Here is a 15,409-nt window from a genome sequence, read left to right as displayed (position 1 = left end):
TCACTAACTAGGCACTCGGCGTTTTATTCAGCTCTCGTTTAAAACATTAACTGCCAGACAGGATTAACCTCAGATAAAATTTCTGTGCAAAGATAATCGAAACTTCCAGAATATTAACTTTATTCTTGGTGTTTCGGTCAAGTGAGGAGGGGACGAAGGGCTTCCCTCTTTCCCCTCTCCTTGTTTGACCACAACAGATTTATTTCTTTCTTAAAGTGGATGTACTAGCCAATTCAGTTGGTGTTTCATCACTTTGTTGCTCATAACAGGAACCAGTTGTACAAGTTTTCTTGAGTTAACAAAGAGGTTAACTTTGTTGTACCTAAACTGAATTAAAACAATAAACAACGTGCCAACTTTCACTCTCATACACGCACTAGAGGTTTACACACTCACAAATAGGTTATAGAGTAGGGAAAGGTAGATTGGTTGAGTTAGAGTCCATTATTAAAAAAAAGTATACAGTCTGTGCAGATTGGTGATTCGGCTGGCTTCTAGTTGAATTCGGTGGTCCTGAGACTTTTAGTTTGAAGAGGTCGATAACTGGTTCGGTGAGTCTCTTGGAGATAGTGATGCAAATGATTTCCTCCAACAGGGTTTTGCGATTGGAACTGGAGTATGCAAAGATGGTCAGTCAACAGCAGGATTTGAAAGCTTTCAAGCTGGAATGGAGAGAGAGAGAGGGTCCCCCACTTAAGTCTGCACGTGTCAGAGTCCAGTTGCTTCTCTGCTTAAATCCACGGATGGGGAGGGACTTGTCACATGACAGTCACTCAGTGATTCAAACATAGCAGTTAGCAGTATTTCTCTGCTTATGGTAAAGAACAGGTAGTTCCTTTAAACTTCCTGGGTCTTGGTTCTTGCAGGGGACTTAGCAGTTATTTTGTCTCTCTGTCACCACAAGCATTTGCAGTGTAGGATACAGTGCAGCAAACTAGGTGGTAATCTTCAGCTGAAAGGATGACTTTGCTGGCAGTTTGTCTTTTAAAAAAAAAATTTAAATATCCAGTCAGTGGATTAAATGAAATTATCATTCAACAAAACACATTGGTGTAACATTTGACTTCAGTATAGCATGGATTGATATTTTTTCTTTAAATAATGGCATTTCATGCTTTCTGCTTTCCTGTCCTCTGTTGAAATGTGTTTAATTTTAGTTATTGATGTATATTCATTGCAGTTCGTCATGTAATTTGTTTTTAACTTGTGCCTGTCTTCAAAACACAAACTTATTTTGAGGAGAAACTCTGCTGAAAGCTGATGTTTTCTATTGCTTGAACCCACTAGATTGGTCCCTGGAATGAGGGTATTGTCCAATGATGAGAGGTTAAGTAAATTGGGTCTGTATTCTCTGGAGTTCAGAAGAATGAGAGGTGATCTTATTGAAACACAAGATTCTAAAGGGGCTGGATAGGGTAGATACTGAAAGATTATTTCCGCTGGTCGGGGAATCTAAAACACGGGGGCACAGTCACAGGATAAGAGGAGGTCGATCATTCAGGACTGAGATCAGGAGAAATTACTACACTCAAAGGCTTGTGAATCTTAGGAATTCTCTACCCCAGAAAGCTGCGGATGCTCTACTGTTGAATACATTTGAGACTGGAATAGATAGAATTTTGGTCTCTCAGGGAATCGAGGGATATGGCAAGCGGACGGGAAAGTGGGATTGAAGCCTCAGATCAGCCATGATGGTTTTGAATGACGGAGCAGGCTCGATGGGCCATATAGTCTACTCCTGCTCCTATTTCTTGTGGTTGGTTGAAAGGGGCCACCAATGTTTAATCTTTGATCCCTGTTGGAAGTGGGGTGGGGCAGTGACGGGGGGAAAGGAGTGTAGTGGGTGAATTGAGCAGTAACTCGAACAGCAATATGTCAACTCATTCCACATGCATATTGAACAGAAGGGGATCTGGAGAATTTTCATTTTATGAACGTGCATGGTCTCCTGGAGGATTCTCCATTTTCCTTCTTGCCAGTGGGCGACTGGGACCTTAGAGAGATTTTTGGAGCATGTTAGTGGAAGGAAGGAGTAGAGCATTTTGTGTAATTGTCAAGTTCGGTGTCACTGAGAGAATTCTTTTTTGTGTCCCCTCCTTTAAAACAATATCCTCGAGACAGTGATGCTTCTCCCAGCTGCAAAGGCCACTGACCGGTGTTTTGTCCTTTTTGCAGATTGGAGGTGTCTCCGAAGGCTGAAACCAAAGCTGAACCTTTGTCACCTTCTTTACCTTCAGTTCCTCCCTTTCCTCCCCTCTTTTCTGCTTTAACCGATCCCTTTAGCTCAGCTCCTCCGATAGCGGTGGGAACTGAAGGGTCAAGGAACTCTAACTTTGCCAGTCTCCATGTGGCCTACAGTCCACCTGCCACTTTTCTGGAAGCCCAGTCTCCGCTTTCGTCAGTAAATGCAAACAATGAGTTGTTGGATTCATTGCCCCCTCTTCCGAGTGCCAGCTCCTCTTCATCCTCTTTACAGCTTTCAGACTCTGATACAAGCAGCCTTTCCGCTACTGAGCTCGTCGAGGGAAAATCTTGGGAAACGAGAACACCGAAAAGAGAGAGCAGCAAGACATCTGCTCGAGCTTTGTTTCAAGAACTGACTGGAAAGAATTCTACTGTAAATGGCAACCAGTGGTCATCGCTCGGCGGAGAGAAAGCCTCTGCGTCCGAGATTAAGAGATACCAAGGCTCATCTGAAGACAATGGACTTGAAGCCAACCCAAAATGTAAGCTTGAAAGCAATGAAGAATATGAGAAGGTGTCTAGTGAACTTCGGGCCCCGTATGAGAAGCCTGGCCCTGCCGATTCACGAGACAAGGTGTCCGTGGAAGCTCAACCTTTGCTCGACCTGATTTCGTTCCCCGCATCAGAAACTAAGCTTCCCAGAGATCCACCCAAAGTGCCACCAAGAAGCAGCTTGCCTGGTTCAGAGGTCAAGTTGAATCTGGAACCATCGTTTGCTGAGACACAGAAGGTTCCACCCATTCCAGCACCAAGAAATGTGAATCGAGCTATAACTAATGATGACACACTGCACTCCCCTGAGGACAGACCGAGTGAGGACCGACTGTCTTTTCAGAGGGACGCTGAGTGCAGTGCAGAACTATTAATAGAGTTTTCCAAGGTCGCAGATCCTGACCTCACTTTGGGAGTGGGGAAACCTGACGAGGACTTTGCCACCAGTAGCCAAAAGGAATTAACTGGAATTGAAGAAAAACCTTTGGCAATTTCAGTACATAGGTCGCACGAGGGCGAAGCTGATGATTATCCAGTCATGATGAAAAGGGCAAGCCATCCCGTGGCGGGTCCTGCTGACGTGCCGGTCATCCCTGAAAAGATGGAACATTCCACGGAAGGCAGCAACACGGCGCACACAACCCAGGCCGCAAGTCGGCCAAAATCTCCAGTGCCTCTCGTTCCACCGGCTGTTGTAATTCCGGTTGCAGTGGCACAAGATTGCATTCCCGAAACAAAATCGGATCTCACCATAAACCTCACGACTAACTTGGAACATCTGTCTACTTTGCAACTGGTCAAGGTGGAAAAGAGCAAGGGGAGGGATTCTGGCCCGCAGGAGCCATCAGTCAGTGGGCATAAAATGGACCATGATGGAAAGAGAAAATCTGCTGATCAGAACCCAACGCCTGGCAACAAAAGGGAAGGTTCACCAATGAGCAGCAATTATCAGCGTGGCTCTGATAAGCTGATACCAGCAGAAACTGTGACCAAACTGGAGTCTTCAGAGGTGAGCTTCAGTACATGGCAGTCTTTGCAGAAATCAAGTGAAGAATCCTTCGGTGAGTGCAAACTGGAGACTTCCAAAAGTTCACTTGCACTTCCTCCCAGTTCCACCAAAGGAGCTGAAGCTTCCCCTCCGTTCTCAGTTTCTCCTCTGCCTCGATCTTTGTCTCCACCTCCTTTGTCCCAGTCCACATCACCTGTGTCTGATGACACTGACTTGATAAAGCCACCAGCAGGGAGTTCTCTTGAAGTGGAACACTCTGGCCAGAAGAGGCTGCTTCAGGCCCAGGTTTCGCCCACGGAGACACAGCCAATTCAGTCACAGAGCAGTGCATCGGCAGTGCCCTCCAGACGCAGGTGAGGTTTAGTTAGCTGAGGTTTATATAGTGTGAGCTGGGTTTGAAAATATCCTCAAGCTCTATTGGTGGTGGGGGGGTTTCAATCACTGCCTTCACATCTATCATTTTGTTGGTTCACTAATTAAGCCCACATTTATTTGGCTTGAATTTATATTTTCTGTGTTCAACTTGCAGAGGATCGTGGACCAGATGACTGGTGGGATTGTGTTTGGGAGCGGGCAGGGTTAATTTCTACACTGAGACCTTTAATACACAATATTTGCAGAGAGTTCAAACTTGAGCTAACTTGGGGGGGGGTGGGGTGGAAAAATGTTTTCATCCCATTAGTTGGGGTGGTGCTTATTATTAATTGAAAGTGTCAGGCGTAACTACGAGGAGGAAGTCTTTCAGGCTTGCTGGAATAGTAATAGTATCGGAATGAAGGAAGACATTTGGCCTATTGTGCTTGTGCTGGCTATTTGAAGGACCTTTTCCAATTAGTTCCACTTTCTTGTTTTGTTTTTTTCTCTCCTCCATTAGCCCATCAAATTTGTTCCTTTCAAGTACCTAAAAATGAGGTGCAAACCTGATGAAACTACAATACAGGACTACATGCACGTTAAATAGCGGAAGCTTCACAGGAGCGTTCTCAAACAAAATTTGACATCCAGCCACATAAAGCGATATTAGGGCTGATGGCCAAAAGCTGGGTCTAAGAGGTAGGTTTTGAGGAGGGTCTTAAAAGAGGAAAGAGAGGTTGCAAAGCGGAGAGGTTTGGGGAGGAAAATCTAGAGCTTGAGGCCTCGGCAACTGAAGGCACCTATGCCATTGGTGGAGTGATTAAAATCAAGAGATGTTCAAGAGGCCAGAATGGGGGTGGGGGGGGTGGGGGGGGGTTGGCGGTGGAGGGTGATGAGGACAAGGCAGGACTTGACAACTGATTTTAAAATCCTCATCCATTTGGAAAATTGCCTGGGGATGTCCTGTCCACAAAATGCAGGACAAATCCAATCCAGACATTCAGTAAAGTGATGGAAGCTGCCATCAACAGTGCTATCAAGCAGCACTTACTTACCAATAATCTGCTCTCCGACGCTCAGTTTCAGTTCCACTAAGACCATTCAGCTCCAGGCCTCATTGGTTCAAACGTGGACAAAAGAGCTGAATTCCAGGGGTGCAGTGAGATCGACTGCCCTCAATGTCAAGATAGCATTTGACCAAGTGTGGCATCGAGGAGCCCGAGTGAAAAATTGAAGTCAGTGGGAATTCAGATAAAACTCTCCACCGCCTGGAATTGTACTGAGCACAAAGGACCATGGTTGTGGTTGTTGGAGGTCAATCATCTCCGCTCCAGAGCATCGCTGCAGAGGTGTACAAAATCATGAGAGGTATAGACAGGGTGGATAGCAAGAAGCTTTTTCCCAGAGTGGGGGATTCAATTACTAGGGGTCATGAGTTCAAAGTGAGAGGGGAAAAGTTTAGGGGGGATATGCGTGGAAAGTTCTTTACGCAGAGGGTGGTGGGTGCCTGGAACACGTTGCCAGCGGAGGTGGTAGACGCGGGCACGATAGCGTCTTTTAAGATGTATCTGGACAGATACATGAATGGGCAGGAAGCAAAGAGATACAGACCCTTAGAAAATAGGCGACATGTTTAGATAGAGGATCTGGATCGGCGCAGGCTTGGAGGGCCGAAGGGCCTGTTCCTGTGCTGTAATTTTCTTTGTTCTTTGTTCTTTTGTTGCTCAGGATAGTGTCCCAGGCCGAACCACCTTCAGGTGCTTCATCAATGAACTTCCCTCCACCATAAGGTCAGAAGTTGGGACATTCACTGTGCAGTGTTCAGCTCCATTTGCAACTCCTCAGATAATTAAGCAGTCTATTTCCTCATGCGTCAAGACCTCAGCAGCGGGTATTGTTACACAAGTGCCAGGCAATGACCATCTCCAGCAAGAGAGAATCTAACCCTCTCCCCTTGACTTTCAACAGCACTACCATCACTGAATCCCCCACTCTCAGCATCCTGGGTGGTGGTGGGATTACCATTGACTAGCAACTGACTGGACTAGTCATATAAATACAGAGGCTGCAACAGCAGGTCAGAGGTTGGGAATTCTGCACCGAGTAACTCACTTCCAAATTCCCCAAAGCCTGTCCACCATCTAAAAGGCACAAGTCAGGAGTGTGATGGAATACTCTCCACTTGCTTGGATGGGTGCGGCTCCAACAACACGAGAAACTCAACACCATCCAGGACAAAACAACCCCCTCAATTGGCATCCCGTCCATCAGCTTAAACATTTATTACTTTAACATTAGCACAGTGTGTTCCATCTACAAGATGTACTGCAGCAACTCACCAAGCTTCCTTCAACAGTACCTTCTTAAATGAGGAACACTACGATCGAGAAGGACAAGGGCAGCAGGCACATGGGAACACCACCACTTGCACTGTCCCCTGCAAGATGCAATTTCATACTGACAAGTGTGAGGTGATGCATTTTGGCAGAAGGAATCGGGAGAGCCAATATAGATTTAATGGCACGGTTCTAAAGAGTGTGCAGGAACCGAGGGACCTGGGGATGCACGTGCATCGATCTTTGAAGATGGCAACACATCATCTTAATTTCCCTGGTTTTGCACTCGATGCCTCTGTTCATATGCCAAAATGACTCAAGTCACACACCATCCTGACTTGGAACTATATCGCCGTTCCTTCACTGTCACTGAGTCAAAATCCTGGAACTCCCTTCCTAACAGCACTGTTGGTGTACCTACCCCACACGGACTGCAGCGGTTCAAGAAGGCAGCTCACCACCACCTTCTCAAGGGCGATTAGGGATGGGTAATAAATATTGGCCTGGCCAGTGACGCCCACATCCCATAAGCAAATGTTTGATTAAATACTCTCATCAGGGACACTTTTTTTTTTAGACAGCACAAGACTGGACAGTGTACAGTTCTAGCTTGATACATAGTACAAGGAGGGTTGAAAAAGTGCTCAAATTTGCATGTTTACTGTTTTTTATAGTTCCCTGGGCATATATCACCTTTCAAAACCTCACTTACCCAGACAGTGATTGGGAGAAGTTGTAACCCTTCCCCCCCCACCCCGCCCCCCGCCCCCCAAGCTAAGCTGAGTTTTTCAGGATATCTCTTGCAGTTTTAACCTAAATTGGGATTTGGAGTGGGTGGACAGGGAAAAATGTAAATGTTTCATTTCAAAGCTGTGCACGTTATTTCACGGTCAGATTTGTCTGAGAGTCGGGGAGGGGCAGGGAAGCTCTGTCGAGTGTGACATCCCTAGATGTGAGTGTGTGGAGCCAGAAGGTTTTGATTTCCAAAATGAGAATATTTTTAAGTCTCCGCCCACCCTCCTCTTGAAGAAAAGCAAGTTTGCATTTGTATAGCACCTTTCACGACCACAGGGCGTGCCCACATGCCTTAAAGCCAATGAGGTAGTTTTGAAGTGTCGTCACTTGCAAGAATCGCGGCAACCAATTTGCGCGCGGCAAGCTCTCGCAAACAGCAATGTGATCATGAGCAGATAATGTGTTTTGGTGATGTTGGCCAGGACACACAGAGGATAGCTACTCACCTGAGAGGGCAGACAAGGTCTCAGTTTAACATCTCATGTGAAAGATGGCACCTCCTGACAGTGCAGCACTCCCTCAGTACTGCAGTGAGTGGTCGCGCCCCCCCCCCCCCCCCAAAAAAAACAAATGGAACGGAGAGAGCTTCTAGTTAGGGAGCTGCAGGAGGATTTGAGAGAATGATCTTTACAACATCATGTCTATGTACAATGAAATGTCTGTTTCTTTGTAACGTGAGTAAATTCTATGCGGTTGAATTATTTTCCTCAGACCTCACCTTGTTAAGCCCATGAGTGCTGCCGGGACAAAGATGCACGAAGTAACCCCGGAGGAAAATCTGAAACCCAGGATCAAGACTTTGGATGTGACGGCAACCAAATCTTCAACCGGACACTTGTTAGCCCTCAACGAAAGTCAAACCTTTCTAAAGGTGGGTGGAGTTGGACATTTATTCCCTGTGTTAGCATTCGCATCGCCTGCAATAATTCGAAGTCCAGTAAATAACAGATTGTGAAATTTAGAGGCTCCTTCTTCGGCCTGACTTGGACGTGGTGTGAGATGAGTGTAGGCGCACGGAGGTGGGGTGGGGACGTCTGGCAGTCTGGCAAGAGCACGAGCAGAAAAAAAAAACCTCAGGTCGCTAATGGTGAGGCTGCCTTCATCCTGGGCTGCAAGTTTTCAAATATGGCTGGAATCTTTGCATGATTTACGTTAAATAATTAAATGTATTGACTATGCAGAGCTGTGCGGGGTTGGGGGGGGAGGGTGTGTGGATGCAGTGCTCGAAATGTGAACTACTTTCTCACTGTGTGGTGAAGTCATGCATTTGACACACTGGCAAGAAGCTAAAGGCTTCACCGGGAATTTGGCAGATTCATGCTTTTTTTCTTTGCTCGCTCATCTCAAAATTCCAACAGCGACTGCACTGAACTCCCAAAAGACTATTGAGTGGTGACTGTTCGTGGGATGCCACCTGGTGAACTAAGCTTCTTGATCAGTCATGTTAGCTATTAATGCATTTTGTTGCAAACCATTTATAATTAAGGATCAAGTTCCATGCTTTTGTGTTCCTGGCATTTAAATGCCTAGGAATTTAGAAGCCAGTCGAGGCCCCATAAGTGGTTGGAAATTGCAAGTTCAGACTGATTTCCCAACCCGGTCGCATACAATTCCCACGTGCCCATGGTTGGCATTTGTTTATGAAAGTGAACGGTAGCCTGGTTTACTATCTTTAAGTTTGTCGTTCTGTTATATTCACGGAACCAGGCTAAATCCCAAGTACCCAGTAGTTGCTGTCAGTACCTGTGGAGATAATGAATTTCCAACCGTGTTAATGGGGTCTGATGCTTTGCATTGAATTTAATTTTGCAGCTTGGATGGAGGAGTATGCACTTGGCTTCCTGTTTTATTCCTCCTCCACACACTGTCAGCTTCAACTGTTTTGCTGAGGTTCGAGTTGGCTAAAGGGCAACATTGGTCAGAGCTGCTTCTGCTGATCACCTTTCAGTGACACCTGCCCTGCCATTGACCGCTCAACTTGCATGGGTGTTATCTGAGAATGGATGCAGTTTCCACAGATCAATAGCCTGGCCTCTTGCACGAAGAATAGCAAGATCCCAAGTCGCAGCTGCTCCCCAGTGAGGGACAATGCCTGCAGGAGCCCTGGGGGTACAATTATGCAAAGAGAAAGCTTCTTAGTATAATGTTTCTGTGTATTGGAGGAAGCGAAGCAACGAGTTTCTTAGTTCAGCATGAAAAGCATTGCTCCAACTGCTCGAAGCCCAACAAACTGAGCAGAAATATTGAGCAAAATTGTTGATGCCAGATTCTTCCTATCCCTGAAGCCGCAGAGTCATCACGCCGATTTGAGGCCGTTTGGCCTGTCGGGTGCATGCCAGCTCTCTGTAGAACAATTGAGTCCGTCCCACTCCCTCGCTCTATCCCCGTAGCCCTGCAAGTTTATTTCCCTCGGGTGCCTATCCAATCTCCTTTGTGAAATTATCCATTGTCTCCCCTTTCCACCACCCTCCCAGGCTGTGATTTCCAGGTCATTACCCCCTCGCTGCATTAAAAAAAAAAGTTCTTCCGCACATCCCCACCCCCAGCTTCCCCAACCTAACCCTGTAACCTAAATCCCTCACCCCTAGGAAGGTTCTGGTAAATCTCCTCTACACCCTCTCAAGGATCCTCACATCCAGGTTGATTGGTAAATTGGCCATTATAAATTGTCACTAGTATAGGTAGGTGGCAGGGAAATATAGGGACAGGTGGGGATGTTTGGTAGGAATATGGGATTAGTGTAGGATTAGTATAAATGGGTGGTTGATGTTCGGCACAGACTCGGTGGGCCGAAGGGCCTGTTTCAGTGCTGTATCTCTAATCTAATCTAATCTAATCCTTCCAAAGTGTGTCGAAAGTATCACGTGATTGCTGATCATGAGAAATGTGCAGCTAATCTTCTTTCTGTTCAGTGGAAACAGTTTATTTCAAGTTTGTCTGTCATTTTCCCCCTTGTACTGCAATGAAATTGAACTATGCTGATCATTAAGTACACATTTTAATGTTAAGTAAAGCTTTGATTTGAGCTCTGATATCCATACACCTCCAAGCTTTATCTCTCTCTCTCTCTCTCTCTGTCTCGCCTCCTTTTTAAGGACTATGACCCATCGGATCCTGCGGCTGCTTACGCACAGCTCACTCATGATGAACTGATTCAGCTGATTCTGAAACAGAAAGATGTCATCTCCCGAAAGGACTGCCACGTACGGGAATTGGAGAACTACATCGACAATCTGCTGGTCAGGGTGATGGAAGAGACCCCCAACATCCTGCGTGTGACCTACCAACCCAACAGGAAGGCTGAACGAGTGTGATGGGGGAGGGGGTGGGGGGGGAGGTGGCGCTGAGGCGAGAGGCCGTGGAGAGGAAGCTGACTTCAACCATGCTGCTATTGGAAAGATTACAGATCGTGCTTTGTAACTGGCCAGGGGTGGAGAGTGTTGATTTATTGCCTTTAGGAAAACAGATTTCTGATCTCGAGTCTTATCCTGTGTTAAATGTGTGAGATTTTTTTTGTTTTATAAAATCCCTTTTGAATTTCCTCCTCTCAAGTGGTGGCAAGACGCCATTCAAGAAGTGATTTCAGTTGCACAACAGTCACCCACGTCTGAATACAGCCCTCGACACTCCCAAACTGTTGATCTGCACTTCCAGGTTTCAGTGGCTTGCCGTGTGGGTGAGTGAGGCCTGGGGCTCCACTGGATGAGCAGTGAGAGGAGTCGGCGTGTTACCTGGCCGAGTGTGAAGCTCGATCTGCTTTGTCCCCTTTCTTTTCCAAACTGAAATCCTCGCCCCCCCCTGCTTGTGAAACTCCTTCAATAATCACCTCAGCCTGAACTGGCGCTGAATGCCCTCTTATGATTTTGGTCACTGCAGCGAATCCGATCGAACCACCCACGAGCCCTGCTTGAGACTGGTCTTCCGAGACTCCTGGTGACACAGTCAACAAAATGGCCAGGTGCTGTTTTGGCGTCTGGTGCGTGGTCAGGATTGTCTCTCGATCAGCCGTCTGCTATCTTGCCGTTAGCACTGGACTGAAGAACCTTTGTTTAATGCCTTTGTACATGAAGTGGGAAGGGTTGGCCACCAATATTTTGTCATACACCTTTGCCTGCAACTTGGACTGAAACGTTAACCTGCTATTGCAATGTTATCGATCGGGGGTTCCCTGCAGAGGGAAGGAGGGCTGTCTATGGGGGAGGTGGGGGATTTCCTGAGGGAGGAGGGTTCTCTGTGTCGAGACTATTCCCGTCTACCACCTATCAGGCTCTCCCTCCTGCCTTGGGCTGGAGGCCTCCTCGACCAACCTGCAAATGGCCATCAAATTGGTTTGAGTTGCTTTGTTTGATGGTACCTCGACCTGGTTTGGAGAATAACTCCCAACATTTGCCAAGAGTTGACGACTGTTTCACCACCTCCTTCTGAATTCTGAAAAGCAGAACCTTGTTTGGTCAGCCAGCAATGTAAAAATTGACACATATTCTGGAATTGGCTCATTTCTTTCATCACTGTCCTGCTTGAGATGCAACCTTGCGTTGCACAGGGGACTAAACCTAACCCGCTGCGCTTGAAATTGAAGAATCCCAGACTGGTAATATTCCAAATGGTTTTATTTCAGTAGACTGAAGCACAGGGGGGCACAGAGATCCTCCAACGTTTGACCAAAGGCATTGGTGAGGGTGACAGAGGTCATTGCCAACTCGGCCAGGGTTACTTTTGAAGTTTAGGATTTCTCGAGTGGAGCAGTAGTTACTCTGTGACAATCAGCTAATGAATGTTGAGATTTTGTATTTTGCTCATCGGAGAGTGGGGAGAGGTTTCATGTTTCGGCAGCTTGCTCCAGTGCTCCAAGCAGCACTACAGGTCAATGAAGCTCCTTCTCTGTTCCTTGACAAGAGAGATTTGGACAGTCGACAGGCTTTTTTTTTTGGTCCAAGATCACCAAACACAGCTTATTGATAGCAAACTGACTCATGGGGATAGTTTGGGGTTTGATGAATGATGGGAGCGGAGCAGATTACAATGTGTAAAAACATTATGAATGATTTTATGTATATTTTTTGGACAAGTTTCTTAAGTCTAATTTTTAAAATGGGTGAATATTGATTGCTGGTTGGTTGAGGATTAATTTTACTTGCATGTATTTTTTCTGTTTTGCTCCAATCCAATTCTCTTGCCTCCTTGCTCCCCGTTCGATCACCCCTCCCCCATCTCTTGTCCCAAACCAACAATCCCTTTGGCTCAGCATGGGAACTGATTCACCAGAGGTAGATATTTCATGCATCTTTTGTGCTGATTTTATTTTGAGGGGTGGGGTGGGATTGTTGGTGATAAGAATTCATTTACTAACTGTTATTCCCTACCCTCTTTGCACCTACTCGCCATGCAAAAGAGATCTTCAGTTCGGACACATCGCACGCAAAGTCTGGCCAAAACGTGGCAGCCATCAGCGGCAGAGTCTGAGATTTGCTGTTCTCGCAAATTGTTGTAAATATCAATTCTTAAGAGCAAGCCAGCTGACTGCTCCTAGCTAGGAGCAACAAACAAGAAATGGTCCCTTTTACAGCTGTGCATTGAGCAAAATGTTCTTGAATTTAATCCAGTTACCAGATAGAAGCATTAAATGGTGCATTGGTTTGGAGTGGGCTGTGGAAAAGTGTTGACGTGTGTTTTATAAAGGTAAAGAAAATAAAAATATCTTTTTGTTTCCAAAAATTGTGATTTGCACAGGTGGGATCATCAGCCTTTTAACTCTATGCCTGACTGTACCAACTTTTTTTTGTCTCTTTGGGTTATTTCTGCTGAATATCAGCATTTCGGGCTGGTGTTGTATATTAACTTGCATATAGGTTATTTAATATAATTTAATATATTGAAATTTAAATGTACGTACAGATTCTCTGCAAATACTGGCTGGGTGCTTTTTAAATGATTTTAGCTTCTTAAAAAGAGAGGATTGTTTTGGACAGAGACACCAAGTTTCAAGACTGTTAAGCTTTGACAGGCTTGGTGAAGCTTTCCTGCTGGGAAGGGCTGGACTAGTCAGCTTCCACTCGATGTGCAAGTGAATCTTTTAACTTGTTCTCTCTTGACTCAACCTCATGATGTGAAAGGTGCTTAAATCCAAAGGTACAACTCTCTCTCGAATTGGACAATAATTGGCTGACACCAAGGGAACAAAGAGTGTCTTTGTGAACATTGTGCAAATTACTTGAGCAGGGACTGATTCAGCCCAATGCAAAGTTTGCTAAAAGAGTCTGTTAGTTGGGCTCCTCCGAACCAGTGCTTGGCTTCAGGCTGAGATTCGTCCCCATCACCCACTCGACTGCAGATATGTCTTCTCCGATTGAAGAAACCGTGTCGAACATGAAATTTTGCAACTTTTAGACTTCCATGATCTCCCAATTTCTCATCGTCTTCAAATGTTGGTTTAATTGTGGTCCTCCATCTTTCCCAATAATCTGAGGGCAAGTCCTTTCACAGGGAAGGGGAGCCAAATGTTAGTGTGAAGGTGCTTCCTGTAATCAAACTGATTTAACGTTTCTGTGAAGACACTTGCTGTACAAAGAAACAGAATGTATTTGCAACATGCATGTGGTAAGCAATTGCTGTCTTCTCACTGGGATGTTCCGAGCAGTGGCAACGAGCAGACTATCTTCAAAAGGTTTACATTTTTTAAAGTTAATACTTTAAATCCTTGTATGATTTTTGTTTAATTGCAGATTTATTAATGGGCTAGGCTTTGCAGGAGCTTAGCATGAGAGCGACAATATAACCTGGGAAGTGGCTTGAGGATATCTCCAGTGAAAAAGCAGATCGCTCAGCTCCATGGCATTAACCGAACAGCAAGTCAGCAGGGCTTCCACAGGTCAAAGGTGATAGATACAACTCAGGGTCATGTCTAGGTTTTCCTCAGATGCTGAAAGTAATGGGTTAGTTATTAAGTGGTCAGGGAATTACTGAATGCACAATTACTGATGCCAACTTGCATTTCAAAACCGTATTGTGATTAGATTAGTGATCAGTCATGGGTAGAAGCAACTTGCTCAATTAATGTCAGAAGCTTTTGTGGAAATGCATAATGTAACTTCCGATACTCTGGTTGCTTCTTGGCATTTGGACTGTCGGCAAAGATCTTTTTTTTTGTCCCCATCTTTTATTGTCCTTTCTTGCCTGTGCTGTCTAGAACTCTTCTATTTCACTATGAATGCTACACCATAGGGACTGGGTTTCGCCCTTAGTTCACCAGATGGAACACTATTTTAAAGGAGGCTTGGCAAATAGAAAACCAGTGTCCAGCACTACGTTGAATGCAATCTGTCTATAATTGGGGAAATGGAAAGGGGTTGGGGGGTAAAGTCCCCCTTCACTCCACCCATGTGTTATAATGCGAGCAAACCTCTGATCAAATCGCTGGCTTTGCATCAGCTCCCTTTTCTGATGAACCTATCTGTTCTGATGAATGCATGATTTGAGTACTGACGCAGACCCCAAGATACAAGTCACTTTAGGAGCTGTAACTGAGCATCTGTAGAAATGGGTTCGACACCAGTGGTAATCGTCAGCCTGCTGCAGATTGATAGATTCATGACGAATTTATTTGAAACCGACCTGTGTGTGTGGCAGGTGGGCAATATTGTTCGGACTGGTGGGAATCGGGTGGATAATTTTTGCTGGATATTCAGTGCCTTGTGTGTCACCTGTTGAGCATACAGCTCATCTGTATATAAGCTGCACAGTTATGAAAATGGCAAATTTTTATTTCATGGATTTTTTTTCTTGTGACCCTTCCTCCACTATGACCTATGCAGTCAGTGAATGAATGTAAAATAATGGACATTTCCTGCTATTTGGAATGTGTCCGAAATCTTGGAAAATAAACGATTTCCTTTTCTGACCGGGGAGTGCTCTGTCGTTTGTAAGCTCTTGAGGATGCTGACGCTTTTCCCAAATGATTTTGCGCATCCCCATCTCCATCCTTTCCTCTGTGTTTTCTCTCTGTCTCTCTTACACAGAGGTGTAAACTCCTACTGGGTTCTCATTCAGCGAGTGTTGGCAGCTGGCTAGTGTCTTGTCATCGTGTTGATGGTGTGCGTGCATGAGTTCAGTCATATTGTTGGCAATGTTGCAAATGGGGGTGGAGATTTGTAGCTGGATCCAGTCCTGTTGAACAGCATTG

At 45.5% G+C, this 15,409-nt stretch overlaps 1 protein-coding gene across 5 annotated transcripts in view; it reads left to right on the top strand.

The window, feature by feature from the left end:
* Window positions 1–15,127, top strand: part of LOC137357150 (rab11 family-interacting protein 1-like) — a 51,630-nt gene extending 36,503 nt beyond the window's left edge. For 4 of the 5 annotated variants that reach the window (XM_068023248.1, XM_068023246.1, XM_068023245.1 and 1 more), the window contains exons 5-7: window positions 2,176–4,098; window positions 7,942–8,101; window positions 10,326–15,127. In XM_068023248.1, coding sequence (XP_067879349.1) covers window positions 2,176–4,098; window positions 7,942–8,101; window positions 10,326–10,544 — 2,302 coding nt within the window. In that variant the 3' untranslated portion in view covers window positions 10,545–15,127. Of the gene's footprint in view, window positions 1–2,175; window positions 4,099–4,619; window positions 4,799–7,941; window positions 8,102–10,325 lie in introns of those variants that run through there. The other variant, XM_068023249.1, reaches the window with a different exon arrangement.
* Window positions 15,128–15,409: the final 282 nt, after the last annotated feature.

The sequence above is a fragment of the Heterodontus francisci genome, chromosome 47 (assembly GCF_036365525.1).
Source record: "Heterodontus francisci isolate sHetFra1 chromosome 47, sHetFra1.hap1, whole genome shotgun sequence".
In the NCBI taxonomy this organism is placed as follows: Eukaryota; Metazoa; Chordata; class Chondrichthyes; order Heterodontiformes; family Heterodontidae; genus Heterodontus; species Heterodontus francisci.
This window is presented reverse-complemented; position numbering and strand designations above follow the sequence as displayed.